Source organism: Protopterus annectens, chromosome 5.part0, assembly GCF_019279795.1.
Source record: "Protopterus annectens isolate FY-2018-M chromosome 5.part0, PAN1.0, whole genome shotgun sequence".
In the NCBI taxonomy this organism is placed as follows: domain Eukaryota; kingdom Metazoa; phylum Chordata; order Ceratodontiformes; family Protopteridae; genus Protopterus; species Protopterus annectens.
In genome coordinates, this window is record NC_056735.1 from 1,407,010,558 (window position 1) to 1,407,027,997 (window position 17,440).

Here is a 17,440-nt window from a genome sequence, read left to right on the forward strand (position 1 = left end):
TTGACAAAATTCTGCTCAATGATCTTCCATCCAAAGGCCTGGAGAGTGGACGCTCTTTCTTTCAGTTGGACATCAATGACAGTTTATGCCTTCCCTCCTCTTCCTCTGCTGCCCAAAGTTCTATTAAAGACCAAAGCAGACAGACCAAAGATGATTCTCATTGCTCCGGACTGGCCAAGGCAACACTGGTACCCACTCCTGAGGAGCCTGACTCATTCCCCACCATGGACCCTGCCTCTAATGCCTCTTCTTCTGACTCAGCACAGTTTCAAAACTCTTCACAGCCAGCTAAAACACTCAATCTAGCCGCATGGAAGATTCCTTAGCATCTCAACAGGCCCTACTCTCCAAGGAGGTGCAGGATGTCATTTTGGAGGCCAGAAGGCCATCAACTAGAAAAGCTTACTCTGCAAAATGGAAACGTTTTTGTGTCTGGAATGAGAAAAAGGGCCAGGATCCTGGAAAACTGAATTTACCTCAAATACTACAATATTTGGCTGAACTGCTAAGCAGTGGACTTTCTTTCTCCTCCATCAAAATACATGCTTCAGCCATTTCTGCAGAATACAACACTGATCCACCTTTATTCTCTCACCCTCTCTTAAGACAGTTCCTCCGAGGGGCTAAGAATTTAAGGCCTCCAAGGAAACAACCAATACCTGCTTGGGATCTTAATTTCATTCTGGAAAAATTGACCTTGCCTCCCTTTGAGCCAGCTGCCTCATCAGATTTGCAATATTTGTCCTGGAAAACAGCTTTCCTTCTGGCTATCACCTCAGCTCGTAGAGTTTCAGAACTACAGGCTCTCATGGCTGTCCAGCCTTTTATCATCTTCCATCAGGACAGAGTTTCCATACGAACCAACCCGTCCTTTATGCCTAAAGTGGTATCCAGGGTAGCTTTAAATCAGGCCATACATTTACCTACTTTTTATCCTAATCCTCAAAACAAAGGGGAGAGATTACTACATTCCTTGGACATCCACAGACAGCTGCATTATTGTTTGGACAGAACAAAGCCTTTCAGAAAATCAGAACAGCTCTTTGTGGCCTATGCGGTAGGAGCTCAAGGGAAGCCAATTTCCAAACAGACAATCTCAAAATGGATAGCCCACTGCATATGCTTTTGCTATTCCTTTCATGGCAAAACTGTTCCTACAGGCATTAGAACTCATTCCACCAGGGCCACAGCCACCTCTGCAGCCTTCCTCAGAGGAGTTCCTACCAAGGATATTTTGGAAGCAGCCACTTGGAGTTCTGTGCATACCTTCTCCAAGCACTACAACCTACCATTATACTCCAAATCTAGAGCAGGCTTTGCCACTGCAGTCTTGCAGGGCATTTTGGCTCCTCCTAGTTCCAACTAGTGCCTACCACCCCTTTCTTAGCTTTGGGATTCTACCCATCTGTTATGACTGCAGCTGTATGCACGATGAACATAGTACAGTTTTGTACCTACCATAAATGTAGATGTTCGAGTGCTAATACAGCTGCAGTCCAGGTTTCCCTTCCTCCTTCCCCTCTTGGGACAGGCCTATAGGCTAACACATTCTCATACAACCTGATTGGGGTTTTCATTTATGATGTATTTGCTTGCAACTACTGTATTTTAATTATATAGCACTGCATTATCACACAAATGTATTATTGCCTTCCTTCTGGGGGCACCTGACATCTGGGGCAAGAAAAACTGAAGAAAATGGCATCGGCTGGTTCCTTTATACCCCTGTTGCACTGACGTCAGGGAAGAAGCGACGACAACCGATGCCGGACCTAGACTTTGGAATTCGGCCGACCGAGGACCCACCTGACAGCAGGAGAACCCATCTGTTATGACTGCAGCTGTATTAGCACTCGAACATCTACATTTATGGTAGGTACAAAACTGTACTTTTCATAGCTCCTGCCCCCACCTTCATAACTGCTTTGACTTAGCTGTACCCAACAGGTTCAAAGTAAATTCCTCATGGAGGAACAATCCTGCTTGGTGGACATCTGCCATAAACAGACTGTATAACAGGAGAAAGAAAGTGCTGTCTAAAAGCAGTAAGAGACGGTCCACTAACTCAAAGGACTCCCTTCTCAGCCTAAATAAACAAATAAGACACCTAGTGAAAAAATCCAAAGCCAACTACGAATCTAAATTGGCTACCTTGGCCAAGAACAATCATAAGGCATTCTTCAGCTACGTCTGCAACCTCAAAGGAAAATCCCAGATTTGTGTAGAACTTGTTATAAATGGCACAACAACTGAACCTGGTGATATTTCTAACCTGCTGGTGGAGTGGTTCAGTGAGAACGTCTCCCCCCTGTCCCTACCCCAGATACCACAAGATGTCTCTAACATGTCCTCCCCATGTAATCTCTAAGGAACATGTCTTTAATGCCCTTTCCAGGGCTAAGCACAGCCTCTATGGGACTAGACAACATCCCTGGCTGTATCCTAAATTGCTTAAAGCAAGAGCTAGCTGTACAGGGCGGCCGTGGTGGTGCAGCGGTTAACGTTGCCACCTCACAGCAAGTGGTTCTAACGTTCAATCCTCGGCTGAGGTACCTTCAGTGTGGAGTTTGTATGTCCTCCCTGTGGTCATGTGGGTTTCCTACGGGTGCTCCGGTTTCCTCCCACATCCCAAAGACATGCTGTAGGTCGTCTGGACACTATAAATTGGCCCTAGGCATGACTGTGTGCGTGTGTGCCCCTTCTGTGGAAGGTTGGGTGCCGGGCTGGCAACTCGACACTGTAAAACTCCACCGCTAATCATAAGCGGACAGGTGATCCGCTGTGGCGACCCCTAACCGGGAAAAGCCGAAAGAAGAATAAGAGTTAGCTGCACCTGTGGTTACCCTCTTTAACCACAGTCTTAGCACTGGTTATGTTCCTGCAGACTGGAAAATTGCCACTGTCATCCCCCTCCACAATGGGGGTTCCTCTGCTGACCCTGGAAATTGCAGACCCATAAGTCTGACCAACGTCATATGCAAGGCCATGGAGAGAATCATCATGGACCTTATCAATAAGGATATAGGAGATCTCCAAACACTACACCTGTCCCAGTTTGGCTTTATCAACAGGAGATTGTGTCTATTGAACTTGGGGGACTTCTTCAAGACAGTCACCAAAGCCCTGGTTGAGGGTAAAACTTTGCATACTGCCTATTTGGACCTAGCAAAAGCCTTCGACACAGTTCCACACTCCAGTATCACTTGTAAACTTACCCAACTAAATGTAAACCAGTATATAGTCAGGTGGGTTGCAAACTGGCTTACCAGTAGAACACACGTAATTAAATAGGGACTCTTCATTCACCTACAGATCAGTAACCGGTGGGGTAGCACAAGGCTCGGTACTGGGTCCCTTATTGTTTGGAATTTACTTTTCAGAAGTACAGGCCAAAACAAAGAGCATGTGGCTAACAAAGTTTGCAGATGACTGCAAACTGGGCACAGTCATTGAATCCCCTAGTGACATTGACATCCTCCAGGAAGGTCTTACTCAAACCAGCCATTGGTGCCAAAGTCACGGCCTCATGTTAAATGCTAAAAATGGCATCATAATCCCCTCCAGAAAGGGGGACATCACTACAAAGTACCACATTAACAATAACACATTAAATACCCAATCTGTGATTAAGAGATCTGGGCACACAGGTTGGCAGCAGCTTCTCCTTTGACCACCATGTTTCCTCAGTGGTAAGGAACACCTTCTACATTTCCCATCTTATTAATAAGGGCATTGCTCCAGGAAAAAAGAGGTTATAACCCCCATACTCCTCCCTTAGACCAATTATAGCGTATAATGCTCCCTTTGATATGTACCTCACCAAGCACCTCCAGCAGTTGGGAGACCTCAGAGGTACCTTACAAAGAAAATTCAAGGTGTCCAACACTTGTCTTATGCTGATAGACTAAAATCACTGTCTTTGTACTCTGTCATACAGACTACTCAGGGATGATCTCTGCCTAGCATATAGGGCAAGCTCAGATCCTACCCTGATGGAAATACTACACATCAGCAAGTCAAATGGTACTCGATTTACCTACTCTAGTGACCTCAGCATGAGAAATGATATCAACAGGACCTGCTGGAGAGACAGGTTCATCTCCCAGAGGCTTCCTCTACTCTGGAATAAGCTATCAGTCCAAGTGAAACAGAGCTCTTCATTGACCCTTTTCAAGCATAATTTGGATAATTGGATGGGGAATCTCAAATTCACCCCTGGGATTTCACCTGTGTCCCTTCTAGACAGAGGCAGCAGATGTTGAGTTAGGTTTGCTAATAGCACCATTACAAGAGGGAAAAACTTGGCTAGGCTGGTAAGGGCCTCAGAGCCCTTAGCCTAGTAACCTCCTGTGATCACCATGTGAGCATGTCAGTTCAAATCGCTGAAAATTACAATAGCAGAAGAATAATGTGTATTTCCAGATCTATTAAAAACCTTTCAATCCTTGTCAGAAGAAATGGAGTTATTTACAATCTTTTTACCAACAGAAATTTTAGATAAGGAAATAACTGAAGAGTCTGCTATAGGATTAGAATACAGAGAATGAGGTTCTGTATATAACCTATAAGACTTTTTAGGAGTTGGATCTTGACTGTCAGGCATGCTGCATTCTGCCAAGTAAACATACTGTAAAGCTGATAGAACAGATGGTCCAATTGCAGGCTGTGGCATATCCAGGTACACCAAATCAGAAGGGTTGGTAAACAGGAATTTCCTTCTGTTCCCACTGAAATAATTATTTCATGACTAAAGTCTCGGCTGTTTTGGAAGAAAATCTAAAAAAAAAAAAAAAATTACTTGGAATGAGAATCTTCAGCTTGAGGATAATTTACTGAAGAAAATTTCTCTCCCTCCATTCCTTGCTCTTCTGACTGGGATTCAGTGTAAGAAAGTGTGGAAAATCTTTTTTTTTTTCTATTTGTAGTCCGTAAAGAAACGTGATTTAAGTTATTAAAAGTAGAAAGTAGTCCCTTAGCAAATCCCAGCACGTCTTCCCTGTCTGTAGTTAAAGAAACCTTCGTAATTTCTTGTTTTCTTTTCCTGTGAGATTCCCTGAAAAAATTGTGACCCATGGCAGTGGCACTGCCCCGAAAATCAAGCACCCTAGCCTGAGTATGTGGAAAACCTTCACTCACTCCTTCCCCTGAGACTGACAAAAGTGGGCAACCCTACAGCTATCGAGGACTTGTTTAATTCCTGGTCCTTAGTAGCTTGATGAGGAGCTACACCAGAGGGACTGAGAAATAATGATGAATGGCGTGTAAAACCAAGTCTGGCCACAGCAGAGTCACTCATTGGCAGCTGAGACAGTGAGGGAGCCAGCCTGCCACCAAATAAATTTTTTCTTGCGAATTTAAGGATGAACCAAGGAAACAAGTAAATGATCCATGGTTTAACTAAAAAGGAAGCCTGAAAGACAGCAGTGCCTGTGTGAGTCAGTCAGTACACTTCCTAACAGACAAGTAATGCTTTTGAAGTAATGCTCTTGTTGACACTGTAAGCAGAAAATGTAATTCCACTCATGGCCTGTTGTATGATATCTTGAGAACATTTATATGGTCACCTGTAAGTAAACAGTAGTAAAAAAAATGACAGTACCCCAAAGCACAATCTCCAGCCAGTAATACTAATTCCATTGAATATGTAGAAAATAAGGGAAAAAAAAGTTTCTACACGTTTTTCTACTTGACACTACATCAGTTGCCAAAGCATGGAATGATATATTTCAGTATATACTTGAAATTAACAATACTTCTAACTTTAAACTACTAAGGGGACACCTCAAATGCACATGGCTCTGCTCCTGCACTAGTCCTGATTAATAATTTAGCTTACCCCTCATTAGCTCTTCCCTACCACCTGCTCTCTTCCCTTTCCTATGTCCAGTTTCTCTTACCCCCCCCCGAACTGCCAGTGTCAAAATCTCTTGGCCTATTAATACCACTTCTTACCCTTAGCGCGTTCTTATTTTTCTTGGCCCCGATTGTTTATTCAGATAGATTAATAGATTAGTACAAGGCTAACTACCCCTGTGGGCCATTTTTTAACCCTAGCCAATTACCCTATGTGAGACTTGAACCCTGCACTTGTGTCTATAAGGTGAACACCTTAACCATTATGCTATTTATCATCACACCAAATCAAACTCATTCCACCTTGACAACTTCTTTTATTCCCTCAAATGCACTGTATGAACTTACTATTGTCAATTTTATGTATTATGCTATTTCTTGTATCTCTACACACATATTTGAATTCATTATTATTGTAGATTTTATAAATTTTAAAGTTTCATTTTGTGAAAACTCTGTATTTCTCAATTTGTCTTCGGGCCACTGGTGAAATCGGGCTAGCTCCAGCCCAGTTGGACTCCTGGTGAACAAATGGAAATAAATAAATCAGTAAATAAAAATATTCTTCACACATTAAAAATCCCCTTTAAATTCATTACTGTCCATAACAATAATTTTTTTCTAGCGTAACGATCAGTAAATTCACAGGAAACAATAGTTTTCTCATAAAAATGAAAATGTGGAAGGTTTTCCCCAGCAGGGTACCTATCTGCCCTGCCTTGGAGGATTGCCAGATGACCAAGTTACACAAATACCACAGAGGGAGCACAATTTGCTGGTAAGAAAGCTCTGAAGCTTTCTGGCTCCCTAACTGCTGCTTTTATACAGTTCTTCTGAAGCTTTGAAAACTGGCAGGTGGTCATATCCATAGCAGGATATAATCCAGAGGTTTAGGCTACTGCAACAGTGATGTAATGGTTGAAAACATGGATTTAGGAAACAATTTTCATGACTGGCAAAGTCAGTTGTCATGAAATGTATTCCCTAAACATTACTGTGTTAAATGTTAGTGTTGCTTGGAAGGCTCAGGAACTCAAAACAGATGTCCAAGTAGAGAAAGTCCTGTAAATGTCTTCAAATAAAGTATTCAGTCTTGCATTTAAACATGTTTTGGAGTAACATCATTTGACAGATGAAAGTAACAAATTCCATTCTCTAATTATTCTGTTATGGAGTAAGTTTTTTCTTGCTCCTGTAAAATCTGAGTTTGACCGTTGTCAAGGTGTTTGTTTCTTGTCGATACTGTGAGCAGAAAAGTTAATTCCACTTCCACAAACTGAAAGTAACCTTGGACTCTTCAACCAGCCTATTTTTATTGCATTTATTTTACAAGCAGACCATTACTTATTCCATTTATGTATTTTTTTTCTGTATTTTTGTGTTGGCTTGGGCATATGCACCACAGTGCATAATCTGGATTTGCTAGTGCTGTCCTCATAAAACTGCCACTAAGAATGTTTTGCTTCTTGGTCATGCTGACCTAGGTGTTGCAGTTGAAGGCAGTGACCTCTTAATCATCAACATAAATTTTGAGAGGGCAGTTGTCCTCGGCAACATTATGTCTTCTGCAAAACTGTTGTGATTCCCATTGCTTTGTTAGCTTTATTGCTTGTTTAGTTTCTGAGTGATTTAAAACTGAAAATAATATGCTGCTGAATACAAAAAAATGTGTGCCTGGTCATGATAGCTTGCAGCAGTGCATATTGAGAGTTGTTATGTTAAAATAGCATTTGTCATTGGTAAAAAAAGAATGTTAAATAAAATTAAATAGTAATGGTTTACTGCCTTCCTTCCGCTTGTTTTTTTCCTTACATTATGTATTATTATTTGTGTGCTGAATTGGAGAGCTTGTTAAAGAAGCATTATTTGTTTTAATCAACAATGTTCATAGGTAGATACTAGGCATTCATTATACCATGAACAGTTTTGCCAGAACTCCCGACATCAAGAGTTACCTTCTGCCTCGGGGAAGGTTACAGAAGATAGACCTGTGGATAACTTCAGTACCCATCTAGTTGCTTTGATTACTTTTGAATGTAGCTAAGGCATTACTTTCCATACTATGTTAGTTTATTTTCACAGGTGGAGAATATACTGCGACAAAAAATACATCGAACCCACAGACATTGCCAACATCCTAACTGACAGGTTCAGCACAAACTCCCCCCCCCACCAAAAGGGCAAATATGTATCCCAGCAGAGTGCTGCCCCCCTGACATCTCAAATGCTCAGGTAAGAGCTGCCCTCTCCAAAGCTAAAAACCCAGCATCAATGGGACCAGACGGTGTCCCGGGCTGCGTCCTACATGAACTCCAAGAAGAGCTAAACCCAAACATAAAACTACTGTTCAATCTCAGCCTTACTACAGGATATGCACCCAAAGAGTGGCGTACAGCAACAGTGGTCCCTCTCCACAAAGGTGGGGCCTCAACAGATCCTGGAAACTATCGCCCCGTAAGCCTGACTAGCTTGGTCTGCAAAGCTATGGAAAGGATCATCATGGACCTCATAAATAAAGATATTGGGGACCTACAGACACTGGATCCTACCCAGTTTGGCTTTGTTAAGGGCAGATCCTGCCTCTTAAACCTGGTTGATTTTTTTGAAACAGTCACTAAGGCCATTGACGAGGGGAAGGTGGTCCACACAGCCTACCTGGACCTCGCAAAAGCCTTTGATACAATACCCCACTCGGGCATTATAGACAAGCTCACCAGCTTAAATATAACCCCTATGTCACTAGATGGGTTGCAAACTGGCTCAAGGACGGAACCCACATGGTTAGAATTGCTGGAGCCATGTCAGACTCCAAACCAGTTTCAAGTGGCATCCCACAAGGCTCAGTCCTGGGACCTCTCTTGTTCGGTATATATTTCTCAGGGGTACAGGCCAACACGGAAGGACTGTGGCTGACTAAGTTTGCAGATGACTGCAAACTGGGCGCCATAATCAACACTCCAGCCGACACAAGCATCCTCCAAAAGGGCCTCATAGAAACAGACAACTGGTGCCAGAGCCATGGCCTCAAGCTAAACGCCAAAAAGTATATAGTCATCCCCTTTGGCAAAAACAAAGTGCCCACAAATTACCACATAGGTGGTAATCCATTAAGTACAGAAGAAGTAATTAGGGACCTGGGGACCCAAGTTGATAGCAGTCTCTCATTTTACAACCACGTGGCCAAAGTGGTTAGAAAAACATTTTATATAGCCCACCTAATCATGAAGGGATTCACATCTAGATCAGGGGAGGTCATCGTGCCTCTTTACTCATCCCTCATCAGGCCCATAATTGAGTACAGTGCCTTTTTTGGGATGTACCTTACCAGACACCTGCAGCAACTGGAAAGACCCCAAAAGTACCTCACCAAGAGGATCAAAGGGCTCAAACAGATGCCATATGCTGCCCGGTTAAAGAAACTCCAGCACTACTCAGTGGCATACCGCCTGCTCAGAGGCGATCTGTGCCTGACGTATAAAGCCATGTCCAACCCGGAATTAATGGACATGCTGCACCTCAGAAAATCCAAATCCCATCGAGCTACGCGCTCGAGAGACTTGAACCTCAGCACTGAAATAAATAGGACATGCTGGAGGGACAGATTCATAACTCAGAGGCTCCCTTCACTCTGGAATAAAATCCCAGTCCAGGTTAGGCAGAGTCCCTCATTGACTCTCTTCAAGAGGAATCTTGATGAGTGGATGGGAGATCATAGGTTTACCCCGGGTATCATTTCTGTGTCACTGTTAGGCAGAGGCATAGTATACTAACCTCGAAAAAGGGCATAGCAAAATTATTTTAAAATGGGTGGCGAAAGCCAAACACACTCTGGCTAGGCTTATAAATGCCCTAGGGCAGGTAGCCTAGTATGAACCTATGATAGATCAGGAATACCTTCCTTCCATCCAGCTCTGGAGATTTCTCCTCCACTAGCCTTGCTGTTGTACTTGCCTGTAAATAGGGCAAGTACATATTTTATTTAATAAAGTGTCAAATCTTCATTATTTCTTGATTTAAAGGAAGGTGTTTTAGTGACATGAGAACAGACTTGTGGGCTCTGGGTATATGTACTGATATAGTCTATCATGGTATGTGTCAGTATGGGTGTGCGAATATAACCAAATGTGGAATTTTATAGAAAAAAGTGGGAAATTGTGATTGCTGGTACAGCTTCTGACATTCTGCTGTAAAGAAAAAGTGAAATGAAGCTCCGCACATATGGCAGCTGCAAGGTCTCAACCAAACATGTTTTTCTTTCGGCTTTTTCCCAGTAAGGGGTCGCCACAGCGGAACTCTGGTCCACTAATGACTGGCAGTAGATTTTTACAAAACGCCGAGGTGCCAGCTCGATGCCCAGCCTTCAACGAAGGCACGCCCATTTACGCATGTCTTTCAAACACTACCCAACCGCGGGGAGGACATGCAGACTCCACACACAAAGCACTCCCAAGCCAAGCTGAGAATCGAACGGGAGAACCTCTTGCTGTGAGGTAACAACGCCGCTACCGCTGTACCACCGCAAGTTCAAAATCAAAGACCAACAAACAGTGGCTGTAATAATCAACACTTTTTATTTCCTTGTGCAAAAGCACATATAGAGTAAAAAACAGACCGGTTTCGGCTTACTGTCATTTAGCCATCATCAGTTCAAATAAAATGCAACAATTTTACTCTTTATATATAATTAGAAAGTGAACATGTGACCAGTTAAAGGTGCTCATTTAATCCAAGTTTAAATAAACCACCTAATTTAATAATCCAGGTTTTCTCCTTCCCATTTAATATTTCATGCCAACCAGATTTATTGGATCTGGACCCACCTATTCTATCAATCATTGTAAAGCTGAACACAGCATTTTTATGCAATATGGTGTGTTTATAACGGGCATTGGTTAGTTTGTGATGTTTGATGTCACTAAGGTACTCAGAGACTCTAATGCGGATACTGTGTCCACTGCCCCAGAATTCTTAAGACCAAAAGTTTTAGTACTAAAAATACTGCTCAGGCCTTTGATATTTCTTTTTTCGCAAACTGCCACACAGACTGGGTAATATATCTTGCCAGTTGCAGTTGTTCGGCTTTCTATATTGGGCAAACATCGAGACCATTAAAGTTTAAAGTCTCCGAGCACCTTAGTGACATCAAACACCATAAACTAACCAATGCCCTTTATGAACACACCATACTGCATAAAAATGCTGTGTTCAGCTTTACAGTGATTGATAGAATAGGTGGGCCCAGATCCAATAAATCTGGTTGGCATGAAATATTAAAAGGGAAGGAGAAAAAAATGGATTATTAAGTTAGGTGGTTTATTTAAACCTGGATTAAATGAGCACCTTTAACTGGTCACGTGTTCACTTTCTAATTATATACATATATATATATATATATATATATATATATATATATATATATATATAATATAAAGAGTAAAATTGTTGCATTTTATTCACACTGGTGAAGGCTAAATGACAGTATAGCCGAAACCGGTCTGTTTTTTACTCTATATGTGCTTGTGCACAAGGAAATAAAAAGTTTTGATTATTATAGCCACTGTTTGCTGGTCTTTGATTTTGAACTATTCTGCTGTAAAGAACCACAGAAGAAAGCATGGCTGAGTAGATGTCATCTTGTTCATATGGAGTCATTATTTTTAAAGCTAACAATCTGGATGATTTCCTCTTGGTCCTGTTTATATATTTTTATTTTTTCTTCCTGTTCCCCACTTGACTGCTGCACCATCCTGCTCACCTCCAGTCCCATCCACTCAGTCTCTAGGCAGTCATTCCAGATATAACCCTTCTGTAAGTGGCCTACTCAATTCGTCAGAGAACAGAGCCTAGTGGCTTTGTCATTATTAAGGCTGGTGTTTGGGGTCTTGATGAGGGTGAGCAGAAACCAAGACCATCATCCTGCAGCAGCTGATAAGCAACCCTCTCTGATGGAAGAGTGTGCATCAATGTGTTCTTTATATCTTAGGCAGGACACCTGCAACTCCCCTGCCTTGAAATTAAAGCCCTACTTGTGAAGCCCCTGGTCTTCAACAATTGTTGGACAAGAAGGTCAGGGTACTGAAACTTTGAGCTTTAATAGCAGAGAAAGCATACAGCTACATTATCTTAACCCACACCATCAATCCTTCCAGCACCTTGGGCCCATTCCCAAACTTCAGCTGCTTTTCACATAAATGTCTTTTGTCTTCTTGTCTTGAGGACTGGTGCATTTGTCTACAGTGACCATACTACCTCCAGTTAAGTATTGCAGATAGCGTAAAAGTCTAGAAGACAAACTACAAGGACAACCTTTCTAAGCAGTGGCACAGGTTTACAGCTTAGACCTTGAAAATAATATTGTTCCTACTTCATCATCTCCATGCAACATCTTGGACTGTATTTATTTTTATGTGTCAAGTCTGACCTGTTCATGTGTTAAGTAACACGTTGCTCCCTTGCCGTGTTGCATGTGGTAGTTATTGTTTTCCCTTAAACTGTTTTGAAATGTGCTGGGCATTTAAGACCATAATTCTACTATGGGAATTGTAGTTCCATTACAGAAAAAAATTTACCTACGTCCATTTGAACCTTTTGAGTCAGCAAACATTAAATGTTTTCTGCAGCAAAATTTTCTAGCATTCTTCCCATTTTCAGGAAGCATCTGTAGATGTTCAGGCTTTGGTTTGTACTAGGTATTGTTTTTCATGAGGTCATTTTGGCTGTAGCAACAAACCCTTAATCTGAGAAGAACAAGAAGAGGGGAGAAAAGTTGTTGCACATTTCAGATGTTATTAGGTAATTATTTGAAATGTCAGGACCTGCTAGAGTGAGTCCTGAAATATGAGACTGAATGGCCAAAAGATCGGACTTAGATATACTAAGTCCAAGAAAACCATTTCTTAGAATCATTCCCTTTTCTCCAAAGTATGGTGATCTCTGAACTGGTATATATAAATTTGGGGGAGAGCCCCTCCCCCGAGGGTTTAAAGGAGAAGAGCGATTTTCAAGATTCACTCTTTTTCTTCTTTGTTTTTGGTCTCTTTATTTTCAGCTTGTCAGTACTCGACATTTCAAGTGCCAACATTTCAATAGGGAGCCTGTTATTAGTTGTCTAGGTGTTACATACACAGAGAGCCTTTTATAAGGAATATAGGTCATTTATACTTTCTCTACCATGTGTAGATGCAGGGGTTTCCCCATTAGGACCTTTTTGAAATGTCAGGGTAACTGTATTTCTCTTTTATAATAACTAGAATGGGAAAACACTGCTGCAGACATTGAGCCCAAGTTCCACTAGAGATGCAGCTACATCGTTTTCTGTGTAGTACATTAGAGATGGTTACTACTATGTAGGCAGTTCCTACTTTTTGCAAACATTATAAATAAGATCCTCATTTCCAGAGAACTACAGTATATTTGTTACTTTTCCGTTAATGGGGCAACAGTAGTGCCGCGAAATATAGATGGGAAATGTTATTGAAATTACATGCTGATATTGTAAATGGAAAAGTACCCACTTATTTATGCAGTTCCTGACTTCAGTATATTTTTAGTAGAACAGCAGTTTACAAAATATAAGCACTTAGTTAACTGCTGTTATCATCATATACCCTTAAACTACATCTACATAATCTCCCACTCCTTTAACCACCTCTGAAACAACTCATCAGGTACTACTTTTTAAACCCCCTTTCAACCTGTCACTCCGCAATACACATCAAGAAATGGATTCCTTACTGAGAAAATCTACCAATTACATTAAAGAATATTACATTTTATAACGCATCTTCCTTTCCAAAAGAGTGCCCAGAATTATTCTTATCATAGGCTGCTGACAGCAATGTTTCAATAATTATGGCTTTAAGAGCCTATCTCTGGTATTACGACTTCACAAATCCTTAAAAGTACACAATTTAGGCAAATGCTTCCCTTCTGATTGGCAATTTACGACATACTAGATGAATGCCAGTTAAAGAGAGGCAGAGATACCTTCAAGAAAATTTAAGGAAGATCATACTTGGATGCAGTTCCATTTCAAATTAAAGTAGATCTACCCACTTTAATTTTACTTTGAGCATATATATTAAAACGTACCCTGCAGCTCTTCTGTGGGAATGTAACAATGTGGTAACAACCACAATGCTGCAGTACATGGTGATGATGTCAAACAAGCAGAGTTGGTACCTAGCTCTATTAATGTACTTTTTGAAATGCCAATGCTTCGTTTAACTATAATCTTTGTTTCACACTGTCATTCTAGTAAAGGGGTACTGCAAATGCACATTAATAAACCACGTATATTTTGACAACACCTACATAACTGGTCAACTCAAGCAGTGACAGCTGCCACCAAAATTACTCAACTAAAATCACACATCCATAAGATCGAAAGTATAGGAAAAATACAAGGTCCGAGACACAGAATACAAAAAGGCGTTACCACCCATAAACTAACAAGCTCAAAGCAACATAAAGTAAAACAGGGCAAACAATAGCATTTCCCTTACTTTTCCATCTATATTTTGAGGCACAACTGTTGCCCCGTTAATGGATAAGTACAGTATATTCAGTAGTCTTTTGAATTGGTTGCTGTGGCTTTTTCCCACCACCCAAAGTTCTAGAAGGTACTGCGTTGCATAGAAACCAGGTGTTAAGATTTGTTTAACTGCTGTTTTCTGAATTCAATATAGTACATATGGGTGAAGCAGTCCTCTTAAAAGTAGACCTTCAAAAGAGACTTATTACAGTAGTTAGAAACCCACCTTCCACCATGTTTTACATCTTAATTCATGGGCATGTATGTACTTCATAAGGAAGTTTCTGATTATTTTCTTTGATCTGGAATCAGTTTAGCATAGTTTACTTTGTAGCTACAAAGTGAATCACTTTAGCATAGTTCACTTTGTAGCCACAATAGTTCTCACATTATACCATTATCTCTGTGACGGAACCTGATTACAGAATATGTCTTAGTTAAACCAAATTTGAATGCGCCTTTATCAGTATGAAACATGACTGGTGTGAGACTGAAGTCAGTATGTCTGGTTGGAAGGCAGATGAGGGCTTGGGGGGGACAGAAAAAACTCCTGAGATCAAAGGGAAAAAGCTATATACACCTGTTTTTGACCTAGATGCTTTATTTAATAATTCTGTTTCAGAGCTCAGTTGTTAATGTGAATGCCTCACTCAGATGTACTTTTACTACAAATAGCATGCCTGAGGTAGTCACGATAGAATACAGTACATACTGCTGCTATGTCTGTGTATAACAGAAGGTAACAAAGAAAGAAACAATTTCTCACTTCATGGGAGAGGTCATCCCTGTTTTAGAAAATAGTCTACACGTAGCAAGAGCAAACTACCTTGGAACTTAACCTACTAGTAGTTAGGTGTTCTTGACTCAAGAAAGGCTGTCATTTTCTCAGTATATAAGGAACCTAAAGGACCTGGATATTCTTAAGGAAGTCTTAAGGGTGTTTGGACGTAAAACAGAAATCACAGTGGCTGTTCTGCTTAACAAATGGCATACGAGGGCCACCCAGTAGGCTGTTAGATCTCAAAAGACCAGCATTTAAATCCCTAGACAGGTGTTGATAGTTACTTAAGAAATGCAGAGGGAGTCTGAGTTGTGCTTTGCCCCCAGAACTTGAAAGAATGTGGCCCAGTCACCCCTCCTAGGAGTGCACTTTGTGTATGCTAAGAGGAACACAGGGTGGTGCAGTCACCCTGGTGGAGACCAGAGAGAGTGCAGCATTGCAGCTGTAGGGGTAAGGGCAAGGCAGTTTGGGAGGTACACCCCTTAAAGAAGGGAGGGGTTGTCCTCTGCAGTCAACCCATTGCACTCCCCCTTCCCAAAGCCTCACCAAGTGTGCTAATGATTAAGACCATGGAAAAATGGGGGTGCAGTCCCGATGGCTGCCTGGTTGAATACCACGCTCTATTGACTCCCACTTGGTGAAGGGAATAAATTTTCTGATAGACCAAGAGATGGTCCAGTGGTTGGCAAGCAACAGGGGCAAAAAGCCCAAGATAAAATCTATTGGCACATAAACACCCAGGGCCTAAATTGGGGCTTACTCTTAAACAGGGATTTCTACAGTGAAAATCAGACTTACTTTAGAACTCTCCTATAGCGAATATTAGGCTGATAGGAACTGCTAAAAAAGATATTTGAGTTTGGTCTATGCTAGTGAGATGGTCAAAAGGAGGCAAGGATCTGATGGGTGAGATGCATTTAAAGATCTGGCGTTAAATGTGGTAGGCACCTGCCTCAAAGTGTTTATCAAAAGTACCGACATAATTGTATTCTGCAATGAAGTTTTACCTATTTTCAAGGAGTTCCCATAGTATGAAAATACCTTATACTTTTGAGCTTATTTTTCTCTTTCAGGTCACAGAGGTGTTGGACATCTCCATGGAACTTGGCTGCTTCCTTGCAGGCACTTTAATCTCCTCCCAAGGCCATATAGTCACAGAAGAAGTCATGTCCTGCATTGAACCTATACGTGACTTCCTTACCATCATTTTCTTTGCATCCATAGGTAATGTGTTTTGAATGTCCTATGTTATTGAAATAGCTGTATTTGGACAGATTGTTTTCTGTGCCCGTGGGAACTAATGATAATTATCACATTTTCTGTTAAAAAGTGTGAGATTCAAAAACAAATTGTGCACTGAATATGACCAGTGTTCAAAAATGCAAGAAAAATAGCAATTCTCTTGACAGTATATTTGTTTGTTTATTTATATATTTGAGCAAATCATTGTTTATTAACCAAACATAAGCATATCTTGCACAGTACTTTTTGCAGTCCACATATATGATGCCTTTTCCCTTATTAAACAGTATCTATCATTACATAATACTGAACTTTAAAGAGATAAACAACTAATAGCAAAGACATTTAAATGGCGACATAAACAACTAATAGCAAAGACATTTAAATGGGCGGCCATGGTGGTGCAGCAGTTAGCATTGCCACCTCACAGCAAGAGGTTCTCTGGTTTGATCCACAGCTGGGGTGCCTTCTGTGCGGAGTCCGCATGTCTTCCCTGTGGTCACGTGGATTTCCTCCGGGTGCTCCAGTTTCCTCCCACATCCCAAAAACATGCTGTAGGTGGATTGGACACTCTAAATTGGCCCTAGGTGTGAGTGTGTGTGCATGTGTGCCTTCTGTGGACAGTTGGGCGCCGGGCTGGCAACTCGACACCGTAAAACTCCACACCGTAAAACTCCACTGCCAATCATGAGTGAACGGGTGATCCAGTGTGGCGACCCCGGAAAAGCCGAAAGAAGAAGAAGCAAAGACATTTAAATAATTTAAGAAGACTGCTTGTCTTAATATAAGAATGCATTGTAACATTACCTTCCTTCAGGTGTCCTATAGTAACCTGTCTCAGACTCTTCTAAATGATTCTTACTTCCTAATTACCAGCATTACTTCTTGCTTCATGGCCTAGAAATGTGTACACTTTGGTTCCTCTTTTTTTGTTATAAGTTTGTAAATTGATAAACTTTTGCTTAATACATATCTGTATTCCTTGCTTCCATACTATAAAACCATCTACTTGATTTATTGACTATGTGAAC

General features: G+C 41.2%; 1 protein-coding gene across 3 annotated transcripts in view; it reads left to right on the forward strand.

The window, feature by feature from the left end:
* TMCO3 (transmembrane and coiled-coil domains 3) overlaps positions 1 to 17,440 on the forward strand; it is an 876,118-nt gene that overhangs the window by 513,566 nt on the left and 345,112 nt on the right. For all 3 annotated transcript variants that reach the window (XM_044071216.1, XM_044071215.1, XR_006364786.1), the window contains exon 10: positions 16,241 to 16,391. In XM_044071216.1, the coding sequence (XP_043927151.1) occupies positions 16,241 to 16,391 (151 nt within the window). The remainder of the gene's footprint in view (positions 1 to 16,240; positions 16,392 to 17,440) is intronic.